Source organism: Sinohyriopsis cumingii, unplaced genomic scaffold (assembly GCF_028554795.1).
Source record: "Sinohyriopsis cumingii isolate HCF-2022 unplaced genomic scaffold, ASM2855479v2 utg000663l, whole genome shotgun sequence".
In the NCBI taxonomy this organism is placed as follows: Eukaryota; Metazoa; Mollusca; class Bivalvia; order Unionida; family Unionidae; genus Sinohyriopsis; species Sinohyriopsis cumingii.
The window spans coordinates 1,162,695-1,182,947 of record NW_028315922.1 but is presented as its reverse complement, the minus strand read 5'-3'; the positions used below and the strand labels follow the sequence as shown (position 1 = coordinate 1,182,947).

Genomic DNA, 20,253 nt, shown 5'->3' with positions numbered 1-20,253 from the left:
CGCTTTGACCATAAAGAGAGAATCGGCTAACAAAAATCTCGGCCTCTTCCTATGTTATGGGTTTTTTTGGTGCGAACATGGTATAGAGGATGCAAAAAAGAAAGGGTATGCAAACAAATTGGATATGCGCCGAGGTACTGTCCCATCCCGGGGGCTCCCAGGGAATGAACCATATACGCAGATAGGGGCGATGCGAGTACCATACCTAAAGAAATAGAGGAGGCAGTTGGGGGAGCAGAAATGGGATGATCGAAAAAGAAAGGGTATGCAAACAACTTGGACATGCGCCGAGGTACTGTCCCAACCCTGGGGCTCTCAGGGAATGAACTATATACGCAGATAAGGGCGATACGAGTACCATAACTAAAGAAATAGAGGCGGCAGTTGGGGGAGCAGAAATGGGGTGATCAACTAAGGATGGTTCAATTAGAGAGTACATGTGCATTTGAAGTCCCTGACAACAATAAAGAAAGCCCGGCTCAGATAGTTAACCCAGTATGGGTGTTGAACTACCCAACTAGGAAGCAAATGGAGTGAGAAACTTTTGAGACGGGAGGAAAAGCAGAATTCCAGCCGCTAATTAACAAGAGAAAAAAGAAGCATCGGAAGGGCGCAGTCGTGAGTAGAATGGCAAAACAAAATGCAAGATAAAAACAAATAGTTTCTTCTGCATATGATATCTGAGGACGAATTCTTTTCCGAGGAGAACACAGAAGAGGTTGAAAGACAAGTCTCAGGAAACTAGTGTAAAAAATCATGAGAAAATAAATGACAATATAGCAACTTCGACACCTATGCCTACAAAACGAAAAAGATTAAGTATTCCATCTAAAGAAGGTGGGAAAGAAAGAAAAGATCAGACCCCATGACCACTATCCCGAGGCAGAGAATTACCATTTATGAGTGTCAGGCCAGGATTAAGTTAAATGTCCAGGAGACAGGCAAAGGGAAAGAAAGACAGATGCAGAGAGACGGGAAGACGAAGAGGAAAACAACATCGATATGAGTCAAATGACGAACGACGACGATGAGAAGGAGTAGGAGGAGGAGAAGGAGGAGGAGGAAGAGGAGGGAAATGGTATGGACAAAAACGGCAATTCAGATGGTGAGGACGAAGATCGGGATAAAAATTACGAAGATTACAATCAAAACGATATTACAAACGAAGAACAAATGCCTGAATAAGGCCGATTTTGATGACAACAGAAGTTAGACAATAAATAACAGACAGAAAACGAAACAATATTTACAGACAACAAATCTCAGTATGTTAAGTTTAGACCAGGATCGGGATGAAAAAGATGAAAATTACGATGAAAATGACATTACAAACGAAGAACAAATAGACAACAAATGCCAAGCAAATTTTCTTCAAATAAATGAAAACAACAATGTGACTGTTAATGAAATCGGCAAACAGACAAAAACCCGGAAATCTGCTTATCATGGAGGAAGTAAACCTCAAAATTATTAGTTTAAACATTAACGAAGGATTCGTTTTGGAGATTACGGTATAATACGCCACAAGAAACGCATAGTATCACAAATATTGAGCGTTCATAAATTATGACTGGTAACAAATGATATCAACTTTTATACAGTAAACAGAAATAACGGGAGGAACCTTTAAATGATAACTTTCAAACATTAATGGATACAATAAATGCAAAATCTAAAGATTGTGATATAATACACTAGATTTGACTTTTTTACGAGATTACTACCTAAATCTTGAAAGATTCGTATAGTAAAGCGACTATTTTGTTTCTTTAAATTGCGTGTTATTTTTTACGCACATGGCATGGCATCTTAACCTTTTATCCCATAATCTCTGTCTTTAAGAATGCTTCACACGTGAAAGTATTCTCATGAAGCTTGACTGATGAATATTATATATATATATATATATACCTACCTACTTGTTGCTTTAAAATTTATTTTGCGTGAGCAGGAGAACTCTTAGTAATCACAACAAATTATCATTTGGAACACTTGATTATTATCGACAGTTCGTGCTACAACTCTTGTTATGGACGACGAGGATAACTACTCGCTGAAGATTGAAGCAAACGAAATTGTTAAGGAGGTCTCATACTCTGTAAATGAAGTCAAAGTGTCCGAAAAGCTTCCTAAGACAAAGGAACTAGTGTATCTTAACATCTGTACAAAAGAAAATGTGAAACTTTGCGTCGAATTGTCTCTACAGGGATACCGGGTATGACAAGTATGGTAGCATCCTACGATATCGCTGGTTCTTTGTTATTGCGGTATTCGAGTTGTAGTAGGTTACTAGTAGGGTAAATTACAGTCTGAAGCAACTACCTCTGGTACCTACTGTAAAAAGTTCCTGGAGTAGCTTCTTATTTTAACCAATCAGGAAATGTTTACCATTTTGTTAATTTTTTTAAGTCTCGAACCCCGACGAGAGCGCCCTTTTGTTTTTGAAATTTTATTGACATTATTGTGAATCATATTTAACGCCCAAGCATTTTTGTTCTTTTATGTAGTAGGATATTGTCTAGTTTCACTGAATTCACACTCTTTTTGAGGTGATTGATTAGTGATTTTTTTAAGTGTTTTTTTTTTGGTGATATATAATTAGTCTTTTATATCGTATCATTCTATTAGTCCTACAATGTAAGACGTATAAACATGTTATTTATGTTTTAGTGTTATATCTTACTACCCAAATAACGACTTTGTATAGTGTGTTTCAATGTCAAAGTTTCAGGAATATCTCACTCACTTGGCAAGCCCATATGGACGCTCTTCCACATATTGATATGTAATTAATATACTTACAGTGCTGTTTTATCCTGGTGGAATCAAAATCTGACACTAGCAGATGGATGCATTTTCATGTTCTGTTGACATACATTTGAAGTCGAGGTATGTTCAAGTAGGTTCATGTGGGGGATTGGTACTAATATTAGTACCCTTACTCCTACCTCATGGACAGGATACTAACATGAGCATATACGTGTCAGTGGAGCAAGCTGGGTGAGAATCAAACCCGGTGCTCTTTTAGCCTAATATCAACAATTTGAACATATTCCTTACATATAATGAAAATAAATTGAGTAGTCCTCTTATTTAATGCTGGAAGTATCAAAAAACGTTGTAAAATCTCGTTTACCTTTTCTATCCGATATTTTAATTTAGATCGTCCGCAATATTAGTTCAAATAATGATTACTTCATTCTCACCCTTGTTTGTTTGTTTGCCTTATAAGGACATTGAGGCCTTATTTGGAAACATAAACAAATCGTAGTAAAAATATGGCGCAATTTGAGTCAGAAATTCTGTGCATTAAACGTATATGCGGGTTATCAGCAACTTTGAAATTCCACCAAGAAGCCATTATTCAGCACTTGGTTGATGATAATATTGTGTAGAATATCCAAATATGATCTGGCAAGCCTTACAAAGAAAAGGGGTCACGATGAGTGTCTCGCATTCTCAGTCATTGCAGACACGGTGCAGTTAGTGTAACCATGCCAATTTATTTTATTGTGTTATTGGTTAATAAATGCAAAATAAGCCAAACTTCTTTCACAACATGATTCTACTTATGCAGTAGATTTCTACACTGTTTGTTTTTCTGACTTTAGCGATGACTTTTTTTGCTCTATTACATGATATGGGATCAGTTCGTAGCCTCAACTGCAACAAATCAAGTTGAGGCTACGACATCATAGCTAGTGGGAGATCTGTTTCTTGAACGAAATGAAACATTGCTTACGGTTCCAATTGGCATAATATATTTTTATTCATTTCATTATAGAATAATATTTTAGCTAAACCCGATTTAGGCATTCCCGACTTTCATTGCTTTCCAGTCAGCTGAAATGTAGGTCAACAAAACTTTAAAACAGGTTCATTTCTAATTGTGAGAATTTGAATTTATTAGAGAAAAGACATCAGAGTATGTAAAGTCTGACTAAAACATTATGACTTTACTTCATAGAAAAGTGTCATTATTGGTTGCCAGTTGTTTGAGATATTCCTAAAAATATGACTTTTGTTACGATGTTAGTCGACATCAAAACACACTACGCAGCGCTGTTAGTTAGGCAGTAAGACCCAGACGTCCAAAGCATAAATATTAGTGTTGAAGTCTTACATGTAGGACTAAGCATTCAGTGTGTTGTTTCTTTGATTAATTCACCTGATGCATTCTGGTATTTCACACAGGTAAGAAGAATAATGCAATGTTTTACATTAAAACATAATATATAAGATATAAATGGGTGCATAGAAACACCAAAATGCACCAAAACACGAGAACACAATGAAAACACAGAAATGCAACACATTATATATAGCATAGTGTATATTGGTTGCATATTTAGAATTCAAAACTTTGAAATTTAGTATTAGTTATATAATATAATAATTTGTATTTTCTTTATTGCGAGTGATACAGCTTAAAAAAAAGCTGGAAATTGCACATTTTGACAACAGTTTTGAAAGTAAATACATTTAATATTAACAGCATGTATTGCAGTGTATACAAGAGTTTAATGCTTAAGCTGTTAATAATAAACACATGTTAATAATGATTTGTTGTGGTTATTAATAATTACATTTTTCTTATTTTAGGTTTCGGGATGTGTGAGATTTGCATGAACCAGCTGTATAGTTTAATTGTAACTATCATAAATTATGCATGGACAATTATTTTATTGGTCTAAATGCAAAGAAACATGCGAGAATGGGGTATCAAATAATTTCCATACTTCATTATTTGTATCACAGCAAAAAATGTTTGCACATGATTCAGAGGAGTTACATTTTCCATATCGATTTCTGTTATAGCAACTGCTGAGTGGCTAGTGTATGCTTACAAGCATCTCGATGGTCTTTCGTTACTTGTTTTATAAACAAATTCTGCTATTGAAGGAAGAGTTTGAGATACAAGATAGTTGCAGAAATGTGTTTAATAATGTATTTGTTTCATATATATATACAGGGATGGTCCTGGCTTTTAAAAAGCTGTCGCCAAAAAAATCGCCAACCTCAATATTTTGTCGCCAATTTTCAAAAAGTATTGCCAAAAAAAGTAGTGTACATTTTTCCAAGTGTTAATTTAGTCTATTAATGTAACAGGCAATGAAAATTACAAAAGATGGATTAGTTAATACTTTAATTACAACAAGCATTAACAAAATGTTACAAAGTGTTACATGAAGATCCGTCGCGATTTTAGGGCTGCCCACTTGTTGAATGCAGTTTCAAAATCTAATTTTTCACATCTGTACATGCTAATTCTCATTAAATTCTCGAGAGATGAGATGCAGAGCTTATTTCTGATGTCAGTTTTTATGAGGATCATCTTACTGAATCCACGTTCACAGTCCTCAGTGCTGACATGTGACACCAGTAGCCTCTCAGCAGCCCCCCCCCCCTTTATGGCTAGCTTCACAAAGCTTGTAGCGAATTGCTTCCTAAATCCCAAGAATGATCACTGAATGCTGTATAAATTTTCTCGACAAGAAAAACAGGATCTCCATTCCCACGAAAGAAACTTACACGAGTCAACACCTGGCAATATTGGACCGTATATATAAGCGTAAATTCACACCCAATTTAGGGATTCTTTCACTCCTGTATTTTGCGAAATAAATAATTATTATTAATTATGCAAAACTTTTTTTTTTTTGCTATTTCTTGTTGCGGAGTTTAAGTCTCTGCAGCCGTAACACGGGACTGATGGCAAAAGGAAAAGATCAATGAGTATAATGCTGCACTGGCCACAGATGTAATTGTGATTGAGATTTTTTCCATTTGCTTTGTATTTATACACAGTAGTCGGTACTTCAAAGGTTATCAGTTTTCTATGAAGGTTCAGCAAAACTACTGTATTGGTATATGTATAAAAAAAAACAGAAGGATTAGCCGTACAATTAATTGTATCTGTTCTATTCGCGTCTTCAGAAGTCGGTCAGTTGTAGGTATAGTGCGGTAGCATGATTGACTGTATCGCAGCATACAGTCCTCAGCCCAGATGTCAGCATAAGCAGATTATGATGTAACAATGCACTGTAAAGATAGGGTTGTCAATAAGAACAAAGGATCGTTTGTGTAACAGATTGATTCCAATGCATTGTTTAGTCAAGTTTGTGGCTTCCTTTCGTTCTGGCTTTAAATTTATTCAGTCCAAATCCATGATTGTATGTACAAATTAAATAACCAAAAAGTATGTCGCCAAAAAAATCGCCAGATGGGATATTTTTGTCGCCAATAAGGAAAAAAAATCGCAATTTGCGACATTGGCGAAGCCCAGGACGATCCCTGATATATATATTCAGGGCTCGAAATTAGCAGTAGTCCGCTAGCCCGAGGCTAGCAGATTTCCTGTCAGACTAGTTACTTTCATAATGTTAATAGTCCGATGGGCTAGTAAGTTTCGGTTATCAGTAGTCGGCGTTTGTTTACGCCATTCCCAAATAAAGACTTAGCAGATGTTCTTAGAATCAAAGCAGTGGCCATTGTAAACACAGTCATAAAATATTAGCATGACAAGATGATGTAAATTTCTGCCTCGGAAAGGTGCATTTCTATAACAAGAATCCATCCAATTTTGGGCATTTCATTTAACAGTGCAAATTATGGTTCCGTCACTAACAACGGAAGTTTGGTAATTGATTCTAATTAATCTGATAAAGAATTAAATGAAAAAATGATGTGGTATCACACTTTATTCACTCGACCACAATAACAAACTACAAAGTGGTATACCACACAAAGAACACGGCAAAAACTATTCAGAGAAAGTAGGTTGCATGTTTTTTGTTTAAGGTTCTTTTTTTTTTTTTTTGCTCGCTACCCAAATGCTACAACAGTCACAAGAAGGAACTACATATTTTACCAAACCATCAAAATAATTATAAGTATTAGATCAGTTTATTAGGATTGTGTTATTGACACATCCTTTCCATACAACTACTTTTTCTATGATTATAAGAATAATTTTTATATTTTCCTCTTACAAGAATGAACAAATAATTGAATACACATGGAGATATCCAAGCAGAATGCCGTACATTTGTTGGGAATTAAATTCTCTGAGCATGGGCATCTAAGATTTGAAAATTTTCTGCCTTATTATTAATTTCAACAATACATTGAGGTTCAATTAATTAGGAACAATTAACAAACTTATGACTTACGATACCATAATTGGAGCTATTAAATGCAACGCGCAGAGTGTCGGATGGCTTCGTTTGATGTGAACACACCTTTTTCAGGCTGAAACTAACACTATCTGATGCTCATATTTTATAAGTGTTTACAATAGCCACTGCTTTGATCATGCAGAACATCTGCTGAAGTTAAGTCTTTGTTAGGGAGAGGCCATTTAAGTGTGGGAGGGGGCAAAGACACGTGTTTTGAAATGTTTTTCTTGCTCCGACTTTCTTATATAAAAGACAATGTGTCATTCCTTTTTTTGTTTTAAGTAATTTGCATCAGCTATACTATAACATCTTGTATTTCATATCAAGACACAATTCCCTCCTTATAAGACTGGCAAAATGTGGCATTTGATATAGGTGTTCAGGCACCAGAAAAAAGCAAAAGTTGAATGAGAATGAGGAGGAATAATTCTTATGATAGGTTAAAGCCTAATGGAAAATTTCAGAAGAAATGGACAAAAGACAGGGAATGGCTGAATTATGACGAGGAAAGGAAGGTTCTGTGGTGTAACTGGTGTACGCAATTTGCAAAAACAAACACACAGAAAACATCCAGTTTTGTTGCGGGTTGTTCGAACTTTAAAGCTGAATCGATAAACGTATATGAAAGCTGTGTGACATTGTTTTGTGAACAGGACTAGTAAAGATATGGCAGGACTAGTAAATTTCTCAATACACTAGTCCTTCTGGTTACAAAGAAATTTGTGTTAAATTCAAGCCCTGATATATATATATATATATATATATATATATATATATATATATATATATATATATATATAAATATATATATATATATATATGTGTGTGTGTGTGTGTGTGTGTGTGTGTGTGTGTGTGTGTGTGTTTCAAAATTACTGTTTAAGTAAGGCAACTCTGATGTACCCACTCAGAGATCACATAAAATTAAATATAGCAACAACAGAGATAAAAACATCCCAAGTTTTATCAATGAAACTGAAGACACTGAGTGCCATTACTAGTGGACCTGGGTTTGAATCTCAGTAGAAATACAAATTCAGAGTTCTCTAACCTGTATGATAGTATCATTTGTATTAAATTTCAATTCTGCCTAGAATTATTAAGCATTCTCCAGTAGAATCCATGGATATCACTTTCCGTTGTGTTTTCTTGTATATTTGTAACTCTCTCTCTCATGTTGGATTATGATATCACATTGTTAGATTTATGAAAATTAACCTTTATCATCTTTATAGTACTCTTTACAAATAGTGTCCAATAAAACTTACATGCCAAAAAGTGTGTCTCCGATATAGTTAAAGAAATGAATGTATGATAAATCTATTATTATTTTAACTGTCTTCTGCTAATCACATAAATTCAACCTTTAGAAATCAGCCAGCATTCAATCTTGCTTTCATGCAGTGAGGTAAAGATTATATAATCAGTAGCCATTGGCAATTATTGAAGTTCAATACAATATTATATGTATTTAAACCCACTAATCATGTGAGCATCATACTAATTATAATAAAGTAAAAACGTAATGAAAATGGTGGTGCATTATACTCATAATCTTCATATGCAGATTTGCAGAGGAATTTTAGTGATTTTAAAGATCAAGATTTAAGTTCTATTTGAGACGTATCAGTACACCTACTATGGTACCATTTACAACAATCGGAGTACTAAATGGTATCATTTCTACATTCCTATTTCCATGTGCCATAGTAATTCAGCCATCTATACTGATTCACTAAAGAACATAGTCAACTTACAGAAGATAAATGCCAGTGTCATCAATTCATATTTTGAAATAGCACATACATATGCCCAGAGTGCAACAATAAACATGCCAATATGGTCATATTATTCACCGCAGTTGCATCTGGAGATGTCATCAGAACTGTATGATTGAACTGTGTATGAGAGAGTTGTCATAAGTCATCAGAACCTTACATTAGATTTGTGGAGGGTAGAGGTGTGACACCTTCAGAAATCTATATGTAAAATGTAACTACTCCGAATCATGGGCAAACAACTTTTGTTGTGACGCTAATACCAAAATAAATATGGAAATGATTTGAAAAGCCATTCTTTCATGTCTTTTTGTTATTAGGTCATTAAATAATTGTCCATGCATAATTCTTGTTAGCTAAACTTACTGTAATCTATTTTACTTACTGCTTTTCACAAAGTTCATACATCCCTGCATTATCAATAAATCATTACTAATATGTATTTATTATTAATAACTTAAGCATTAAATTTATGTTTAAATTGTAATACACGCTATTACATGTAATATGAAATTCATTTATTTTCAAAACTGTCACCAAAATTCACTATTTTCAGTTCCTTATCAATTTGCACCACTTGACGGCAGTAATGAAAGTACATATTAATATATTATATGACTACTATTAAATTTCAGAAGTACAAATTAATCTGTTATATTGCTAGTATTAAATTTCATAGTTATGACTATACAATCAATGATACACACTGGTATATATAATATTCTGGTTCACTGTTTTAAATGTGTTTTTTGTTTGTTTTTGGTGTGCTTCATTTTGTATGTACCAGATATAAATAACTACTCTTTTATCAGCAGTAGAACTGCTCTCAAGATAATGACACCTTAGCACATCCCCCCCCCCATACTCTTGTTTGGCCTGTCTAAACATACATCAATATGTACATTGGAAACATACATCATGGATTCAAGTATAGACATGACATATCAAAAATTATGGGCGGACCATTCATTTTTGAGTCTGCATATCTTAAGAAAGTATACTTAGACAAACTTATATCAACACCCCTCCAAAACTGATTAAAATATGATCTTGAGAAAAATTAAAACAAATGGTCTGTCAGGAAAGAAAATTCCAGCTTTCAAAATTAATGGTTGTATCTTATGTCTACAAACTATACAATAGTAGAATCTATTTATATTATAGTGCACTTCCCATCAGTGGCCTAGTGGTTAGAGTATCTGCCTTGGATGCAGAAGGTTGTGGGTTCGATCCTTGGCCGAGTCATACCAAAGACTTGCAAAAAAAATGGTACTAACAGCTGCCTCGCTTGGCGCTCAGCATTAAGAGGTTAGTGTTAGGACTGGTCGGCCTGGTGTCAGGATAATGTGACTGGGTGGGATATCATGCTACATGTCTGCAGCATGATGCCCCAGTGCTAGACATCACTATAAACTGTCACACTGCAGACATCATAGCGATATGACTGAAAAATTGTTAAAGCTGTTAAAAGTCCAAATCACACACGCATTCCCATTGGTAGGTTTGTGTCTGTATAAAAATGAACAAAATGTTAAATGTTTCCTGATTGGCTAGAATGCGAAGCTACTCCGGGTACTGTTTACAATACGTACTGATTTACCCTATTGTTAGCAGGCTGATTCAGACCAGGCTTATTCATCCCAAACTATGAGCTCCTTTGGACCAAATTCCTGGCTGATTTGGATCATTTTAAATATTATGGAAGTTACACAGGTCATGTACACATTCAACACCATCTATTTCAGTAATGGGTGACATATTTTAGAATTTGGTTTCTGCATACCTTTAAGTGGCAAGTATTTACTACATTTGGATTCTTATACATCCACATTCCTTTTGAAGGTCATTATTTAGATACCCTGAGAAGTACATACAGGAAAATCAGTGTTAAAGTACATACTACACATTTTTGGATGAAATGAACCTATACATATGATCCAGTACAATCTAGATTGAATGTTGCACACTATGATGATACAGTGAAAGCTACGCATGTTGATCAACAATTTCATACTACCCTATATTGTGACAATTCCCCTCAATGTGCTCTTTTTATGACCCAAATTTAGTACGTGGTCACCTTTGTAAAAGACCATAGAGATAGATAATTTTCATCTGGAGGTTTGTTGATGACAGTTAAAGTGCAGAGCATTCAATAATCAGGTTTAAATAGACTTTGGTTAAAGAAAATTAGTGATAAATTTTAAAAGAACAATTTATATTTAATTTAAAATGAGTAAACTTTCTTCCAGGATTTAAATTTGTGTAAAATATTATATATCTTATTATTTCCAGTGTACGTTGAACAGTCAGAACATGCATTTAAGGAAATAAAATCTCTGTTGTTCATGTGATAATGGTGGTGTGATATATATATATATATATATATATATATATATATATATATATATATATATATATAATATAGGGTAGTATGAATTTGTTGATCAACATATATATATGTGTGTGTGTGTGCTTTGGTTACTGTTTTCCTCATTGATATTAATTTGTCTGAGAATGTTAATGCCTTTTTTAAAATAGATTACATAGAATATTTGTTTATACTGAATAATTCTACAGTATATACAAAAACAATGAGCACCGTTAGTGATTTTCAATATGTTAGCTAAATTTAACTGCATGCATATTATTGAAATTGGTTACTGTACATGAGCAAAGATTTAAAATTAGCATATTATTTTTAATAATTTTATTTATGCAAACAGTACATAATTGAGAAACTAATATAGTGTATAAATACTGGCATGTAACATCAGTAGCTGACTGGTTTAGATACAGTTCTCAGTGTAGACCTTTCACTGTCAAATCAGTCTTATCTGGGACTTCCTTATCTGTTTACAGTTGGCAGAGAGTTTATACTCGTATACCATCTTAACTTAAATTATCACCATTTATTTATTACTTTATTTGGTCATTTCATCCTTAATCAGTTTAACTACAAACAGTAATAGTACCATTTCCTGATCATGAATTGGCAAAACACTTTTGATCAACGCAGATATAATTAAATAACTTTAAGTATGATTTGCCAATTTACTGAATTTGATACCTTTCTAAAACACGACCTATAATGCTGATTTGAAATAACTTTGTGATCATTGGTTTCATGATTGTGTTTTTAAATTATAATTATATATTGTGTTATTGAATTATATATGTAATATTATATATGTATTAATATACAAAAATATATAATGAGAAATCAATATTTAATGGATTTAATATGTGCTTTAATAATGTGTGCTGTAAATTAATCATTTCAAATGTTTCAAGGCTAAAATGAAAATAAGTTGGTTTGCTAGATCAATTCATTGATACCATTTGATAAAAATTTTACAACAGTGAAGTACGTTATACTATCATTTTACTCATCAATAACTCATTATACAGTTTTTATAGTTGTAAATATAATGCGAAAAAAACACAATTTGCTTAAGATATCAATAGATGCATTGAGTCAATTTATATGCCCTACTGTTTATGAAATGTTAACTTTGTATGTTGTTTGTTGAAACATTGTAAAGGTAATTTGGTTAAGAAATCCAAATTTGATAGCTTTTGTCTATTTTGTTCTGATTTTGGCTTTAAATGTGTTAATAACTCTCTGATTTAATTCAAGAGTTGAATTTCAACATGCAAGAAACGGTAATAACTACTAAAATAAATCAGGTAGTGTGTTCCATTGTTCTTCATTTAATATTTCACGTGGGCTGAATCAGCCTGGCATTTGAGCCATATCAGCCTGCATTTTTGGCAGAATCATCCATGGTCCAAGTCAGCCAGTATTCTTTTCTGTATGGCACCACCTATTATGTGCTTGTCTTACATACACTTTACACTGGATGACCATAAGTTACTGGTTCTGCATCAATAATTTTATTTTGGGAAAGTGTTGGATCTGCTGGCAAGTACACAATTTTATAAATGCACCATGAATTTCACATTTTTAAAACATGGCCATAACACATGTTCTCAAATAAAATTCTAAAAATTGATATCACTGTAACAAACCAATTAACCAGATTGTCGTCAATGTCCCATGATTTTATGCACGAGTCAGATCACATGATTAATCTAATGGTATATATATGGTATCTCTTACTCCCGACACCATCGACTCCAAGTGGTCCCACCTCTGGTATGCTGTGTACAATTCAGCCATCACTGCCTACGGGAAGAAGGCTTGCAGAATTACTGACTGGTATGAGGCCAGCTGGGAGGAGATGGAGCCTGTGACTGAGGCAAAGAGGAAAGCCCCCCTGTCATACAAAGCTGCACCTAACCCTAGTACACTACAAGCCCTCAAGAATGCCAGGAACAATGCCCAGCAGACCGCCCACTGCTGCGCCAACACCTATTGGCTTAACCTTTGCGCCAGGATACAGACAGCTGCACCGGGGATGCAAGAGGCATGTACAAGGGTATAAAGAAGATGACAGGCCCCCTCCACCATGTCCAAGACAGGCAAAGTTATCACAGACCAGTAGAAACAGCTGCAGAGATGGGTTGAGCACTATCTTGAGCTGTATGCAACCCAAAACGTCATCACTAACACTGCCCTGGATGCCATCCCAATCCTGCCACTCATGGGGAACTAGACACACCACCAATCCTGGAAGAGCTAGGAAAAGCCATCAATTGCCTCACTTGTGGGAAGGCCCCTGGGAGTGACAGCATCCTGCCTGAAGTCCTCAGGAGTGGGAAATCAGCATTGCTCCAGCCCCTGCACAAACTTCTCTTCATTGCTGGCTACAGGGACACATCCCCCAGGACATGCAAGACGCCAACATCGTCACTTTGTACAAGAACAGGAGACCGTATCGACTGCAACAACTACCGGGACATCTCCCTCCTCAGCATTGTAAGGAAGGCTTTTGCCCATGGTGCACTTGCAGACCCTAGTCACCTGTGTCTACCCAGAGTCTCAGTGTGGCTTCCAAGCTGGCCGGTCAACTGTAGACATGATCTTCTCACTATGCCAGCTGCAGGAGAAGTTCATGAGCAGCAGATGCCCCTCTACATCGCCTTCATAGACCTGATGAAGGTGTTTGACCTGGTCATTGGAGCAGACTCTTCAGGCTCCTGCAGAAGATCGGCTGCTCCCCACAACTGCACGCTGTCATCATGTTGTTCCATTAGAACATGCACAGCACAGTGTGCTTCAGTAGTGCAACATCATAGGCCTTCCTAGTCAGCAGTGAAGTGAAGCAAGGCCGTGTCCTTGGACCGATGCTCTTTGCCATCTTCTCCATGCTCCTTTAGTACACCTTCGAGGATTGCAGCAAGGGAGTGTACAGCCATACCGGGGCTGATGGCAAGCTGTTCAACATTGCTCATCTCCGTGCTAAGTCTCGAGTCACAGAGGTTCTCATCCGTGAATTGCTTTTCAACAACAATGCAGCCTTGACATCACACATGGAAGATGGACTGCAGCAGCTGGTATGTCACCTCTCCCAAGCCTGTAAGGAGTTTGGACTGACCAGCAGTCTGAAAAAAATGAATGTCATGGCACAGGATGCAGACTCCTCGCCCACCATCGCCACTGATGGGTATCAGCCTTGAAGTTGTTAAGAACTTCACATACCTTGGGTCCACCATATCCCGCTCGCTCTTCATTGATGCTGAGGTGAACGGCAGGATTTCCAAGGCAGCAGCAGTTATAGCCAGACTGTCTGGAACAACCCCAACCTCACTGAGAAGACCAAACTGCTTATACCACTTATACGAGCAACAAGAGGAAACTCAGCAGCTTCCACCTGAGATGCCTGCAGTGCATTCTGCTCATCCAGTGGCAAGACAAAGAGCTCACAGAGGTTCTGGAATGCACTAACATGAACAGCATGTATTCCATTCTTAGCGAGAGGCACCTTCGCTGGCTAGGCCATGTCAAGAGAATGGACCCAGGTCACATTCCGAAGGACTTGCTATATGGCGAGCTAGCAGAAGGTGCACGGCTGACTGGACAGCCATGTCTGCATTACAAAGATGTATGCAAGAAGGACATGAAGATGGCCAACATCAACATCAGTGACTGGAAGAGCTATGCTGACTACCACAACACCTGGTCACAGTGGTGCCTTGTTGTCAGACAGGGCATTCAGAAAACCTAGGAAACAAGAAACATAAACTTCACTGCAAAGAGAGCCAGGAAGGCGAAACAACAACAGCCTCAACAAGCATAGACATTCACCTGCAGCAAGTGCAACTGAGACTGTCACTTTAGGGTCAGTCAGTGTAAATATCAGTACATTTTCCCTCCACTCAGCAGCTCTTTGAACTTGCTGCCCAGCTATAGGTGTCATGTTCTTCCATGACAAAATATACATCTGGGTGTCTTTCAGCCACTGAATTCTCTCGCTGTAAATATCAGCACAGCTAAAATGATCAATTGATCAACAGGTGGTTGAAGAGGGCTGGTAAGCCTTTGAATTCGCTGTCCAGATATTGCATGTGTACAGAGGACTCTGTTCAAAAATATGCTTCCAAATATGCATAATTAAGTATTTCTGAGACATCTGAACTCATTAGTCTTTGAAATGGACTTAAAGAAATCAGTACATGGTGTCAGAAGTTTAAAAAGCTTAACACTCTAGTGAATGGTAAAATATGGAACAGATTCCAGCACCAAAGGCTTTAGTATTAGAAGATAATGTTGCTGAAAACTGGAGACGCTGGTTACAACTATATATACACTACTGCTGATAAAGACCAGAAAAGTGAGAAACTGGAATGTGTTTCATTTCTAGCATTAGCGGGAGAAGCTGCAGTGGAACTATTCAATACATTTTACTTTGAAAAGGATGAGGAGGACAAAGTTGAGCATCAGATAGTAAGAGAAATTTGATGATATTGTTCCCCTAGGAAACATGAGACCTATGAGAAGCATGTTTTCAAAAGCAGATTAAAAAAAATGTCTTGAGAAAGCTTTGATAAGTTTCTGACAGATTTAAGAATCCTAGCAAAATTTCCTGGATTTAGTAACCTGAAAGATGGTTTAATACGTGACAGAATTATTAAAGGGAATTAGTAACAATATAGGTGCCATTTCATTTGCAGAAAGATCAATATAGCATGTTAAATTTGGGGTGATTATTTTTTCAGGGATTCACCAGTAAATTAAATAGATGTGATTCATGTGAATATTTAAATCAGAAATATGTATCTTTAAAGGAGTGTGGTCTGTATTTAAAAAAAAAATTATTACAGTTAACTCAACAGTAGAAGCTTTAGTGCAAAGGAGATATTTAAAAGCAAGGCATTTTGAATGAAAAGGCATAGTAAATGATAGAATCTCTCCCACTCTGATTAGAAAGCAACTGAAACTATATTCACTAATTCAGATTTATATCATAATATGTCATTTGGGCACAAATTATTTGGATCTCACTGCACAAAAATAAATGCGTGATGATGGGATACCGATGTTTGTGACACAGTTATCCATTTTCAGACTTTTCAAACTTTAATATTGCAGTACACTCATATACAGTAAAACCTGTCTTCAAAGACCACTGCTATGTGAGACCACCTGTCTTGAGAGACAACACTCTCAGTACACAAATTTATTGATTATATAGCATTGTGACCTGTTATGAGTGACCAACCATCTGTCTTGAGAGGTGGTCTATAAAAGATGGTCTTTCAAGACCGGTTCTTTTGTATAAGCAAAATTCAAACATATCTTAGAAGAAAATGATGCTTTTAGCACAATTGTAGTGGACGCAAGTGAATTTAAAATTGATGATCTCATAGATGTTTTGAAGTCCTCCTCTCTGTTAGGTTCTTGAATCTTTTGTACTCATTCACATCTCAAAAGTTATGACTTAGTTTTTGTACTTAAGAACAAAATTATCTTCTATGCATGAAAATTACATGAAAATAATACACATTTAAGTTTAAGATTCTTATTCTGTTTGTCAGTGACTGATTTTTTTCTTCAGGTTGTCAGTAGAAACTATGACAGTATAGAAGAGAAACTGTCAGAATCATGTTTTTTTGAGACAATCTATGCCTTACTTGATACTCTAAGCCCAGGATATCGGAACACATTCAGTGAAACGTTAATGGTGAAACTGCAGGGTCTACAGCAGCAACATGCACAAAAGGGAGATGAAAGCACATTGGAATAGCTGGGTAATACAAATTAAATCAAATCGTTATTGATATAGGCAGACACATGCTTACCATATAATCTTCTACAGTTGCACATATTTTTGAAACAGAAAAAACACTGGGTTCTCACATGGATTAGGAGAGATGGAATCAGGACTCTTTCCCCGAATAAAGATAGAATCCTGATAATTTTAGACATTTTGTTTCTTTTGTAATAATTCAGTGCATCACATGTATACTGTTGCAAGACCAGTTTAATTGTTAATGAGATGGCTATTGCTGAAATAACTGATTGTGATATTACAGCTATGAAAGAGTGGCCAAGTGGTCAAAAGTGCTCACCATTCCGGATGACTGCCATCTCACCTCTGTATCCGTGGGTTCGAGTCTCAAATTTGGCTAACATGGGTATGTGAGAAAGCTTGCCAGTAGCTTCTCATGGGCCAGTCTTCCTCTACCATTTCTACTGGCCACCATGTATAGCCTATCTTGTGCTGAAAAATGGCATTAAACCCCACTACAACAACAACAACTATGAAAGATCTCAGTGGCTTTGCATTTCCATTTTTTTGTTTTGTGTTGAAACAAAAGTTAATCAAAGAAGAGATTAAAAGTTTGTTTTATGTATTTATTTAATTAGCTTAATTGTGTTTCATCTTTGATTAGCACAGTGTGGTTCTCTTTGAGGGGGGCCAGCAGAATACACCAGCACTTTTAAAGAAAAAATGAATTTATACACTATTTTCACTTTTTCATTGAATTCTTCAACAACATACTGGTAATTGAATTTTGCAGCCCACATCAAAGTCATATTCTTAAGTGTTTTGTCTGTCAGAATTAGATAATTACCAGCATTCTGTCTGCCAGTCTTGCGAGAATCAGGCTCATCCACAAGCAAAGAAAATGATAAATATGTTGCCATCAGAAAAGCACACATTCGATAATGGTTTGAAAACAGAAGGGTCATTGACAAAGAGCTGATTTCATGACTTTTCCATGTGTGTTTTTACTTCTGACACAAACAAAATAAATCAGTCACTTACATTATAGTAATGAATGTAGAAAAGTCCCAATATTGTGGCACTAATTTTAGTTTACCAGGCCATAAGGCTGAGTGAATTGATGGTATGTAACTGCATCCTTTATGCATAGTGCATCATCTGTTGTCCATCCATCATGAAATATTTGTTAACACTATGGAGTCCATATTTTTTTTATCAGATTCAATTAAGCTTAGAATATGGAATGGAATTTTAATATCAAAATCTCAGATGAACTGGATAAGTGTGTTCCACATGTATTGATCTTGCATGTGATCAAATGATCTTGCTGCCACTCAGCATACAATATTTCTGATCCAATTTTGGTCAGACTTGGAGTATTAGCTTATATCATTAAGATCTTGGATAATTTTGACAAATATCAAGACTCATACATATTAATGAGGTAATCTTGCATCTGATTGGCTGAACTTGTTACCACTTTGTAAGTCATATTGTTGATCAGATTTTGTTAAAGACTTGAAATGTGAGCTTATACCACACAGATCTTAGATGATTTAGATAATCAGCAAGATCCATACAGTTATATAAATGAGATTATCTTGCATCAGATTGGTAGAGTTTGATGCTTTCTTTGATCCATACATATTAATGAGATAGTCTTGCATCTGAATGGCAGAGTTTGATGCTTTCTTTGATCCATACATATAAATGAGATTATCTTGCATCTGATTGGCAGAGTTTGATGCTTTCTTGCAGAGTTGTATCCACTGATCACTGCAGAGTTGTTGTAGTGTTAATAAAATCAGCATGATTTACTGTTTATGATTCCAGCAAGCGTGCATTAAAGAGTGCTATTGTAAGAGGGAAGGAGAGCACAGTAGGAAACCGAGTTATCTACACTGTTTGGTTTATAAATTAAAAAGCATTTTCTTTTTATTCATCTAATTTAAATTTTTCATAGCATGAATTTAATGCCAACGATGTGCAAACTATATTTGTACTACAGTCAATCCTGTCCAGACAGTGATCTTTAGTCAGGGGTCACTTTATCACAATGGACATTCTAATAATACCCTCCATTCCCTTTGCAAATTTCTTATATAACTGTCCTGTATGTAATGGTCACTTGTTTTCTGTGACCAGCAGCCAGGTGTTTCCTTACCAAACAGTGGTTTCTGTCTGCATTAAGCAGTCACTGTCATGCATCTCAATTAACTGCTCAGTCTATGCAAACTAAATTGTTTGTTTTATGAGGAAGACATTGTTTAGAAAAAGGTATATAATGTGAATCGAAAAGTGTCAGTATATTAAATTCTAAAGCTAGGCAGTGTTTTTTCATGGGGGTGGAGGGTCACAGCAATTTGGTTGCTGGAAGGTGGGAAAAGCACTGTAGTTTGCCTGTGAATTAAAGCTGTTTCTGAAGGAAAATGTTCATCTCGGAGAAGATGTATGAGTTACATAACTTTTTCAATTAAGTTCGAGGTCATTCAGTATTTAAACCTTCTCCATAAACTCAAGGCAGGTAAAGTTTCACCTCATGAGTCACAAAGAACAATCATATACAACTCTTTTTTGATTTCCTTATTCATCACAGGCTTTTCACATAAACTGACTGTCATGTAATCTCTTTTGAGTTAAGCAACTTAATAATTCTGATATTTTTTTCTTCAAACTGACCAGCAATTTCCAATCATAACTATATATAAGCTGGCTGATGAAAGACTCATTCCACAGCTTTACAGTCATGAGTAAGCTTTCAATCAGTTAAGAAGTAATTGTTTTGTCATGGTGAAAAAACTAAGTAAGATTTGTGATTATTTTAATTAGTGATGATTTAAGTTATAGGATGGGTTAAAGTAAGCAGGATACAGTAATTTTGTGTCGAACATGAATTTGGGAGAGAACAACATAAATATGTATTTTATGATTTTGTTGAATAGTCCATGTAAAGCAATCTTGATGATAATAATAATAATAATAATAATGATAATGATAATAATAATAATAATGATCTTAATATTCAATGCATGGTATTTGCTGAAAAAACAATTTCAGAAGGTGAACTTGTATACAGAGGTCACCTGTGTACAAAGGCCAGTTTTGCCATTTCACATGTATGACTATATATTGCATGAAACATCTCAATTTAATTTTTTTTTT

At 35.6% G+C, this 20,253-nt stretch overlaps 1 protein-coding gene across 1 annotated transcript in view; it reads left to right on the top strand.

Moving 5' to 3' along the window:
• Positions 1-1,986: 1,986 nt before the first annotated feature.
• Positions 1,987-20,253, top strand: part of LOC149773333 (GSK3B-interacting protein-like) — a 28,985-nt gene continuing 10,718 nt past the window's right edge. The window contains exons 1-2 of the mRNA XM_089946445.1: positions 1,987-2,215; positions 16,918-17,110. Coding sequence (XP_089802571.1) covers positions 2,030-2,215; positions 16,918-17,106 — 375 coding nt within the window. The 5' untranslated portion in view covers positions 1,987-2,029 and the 3' untranslated portion in view covers positions 17,107-17,110. The remainder of the gene's footprint in view (positions 2,216-16,917; positions 17,111-20,253) is intronic.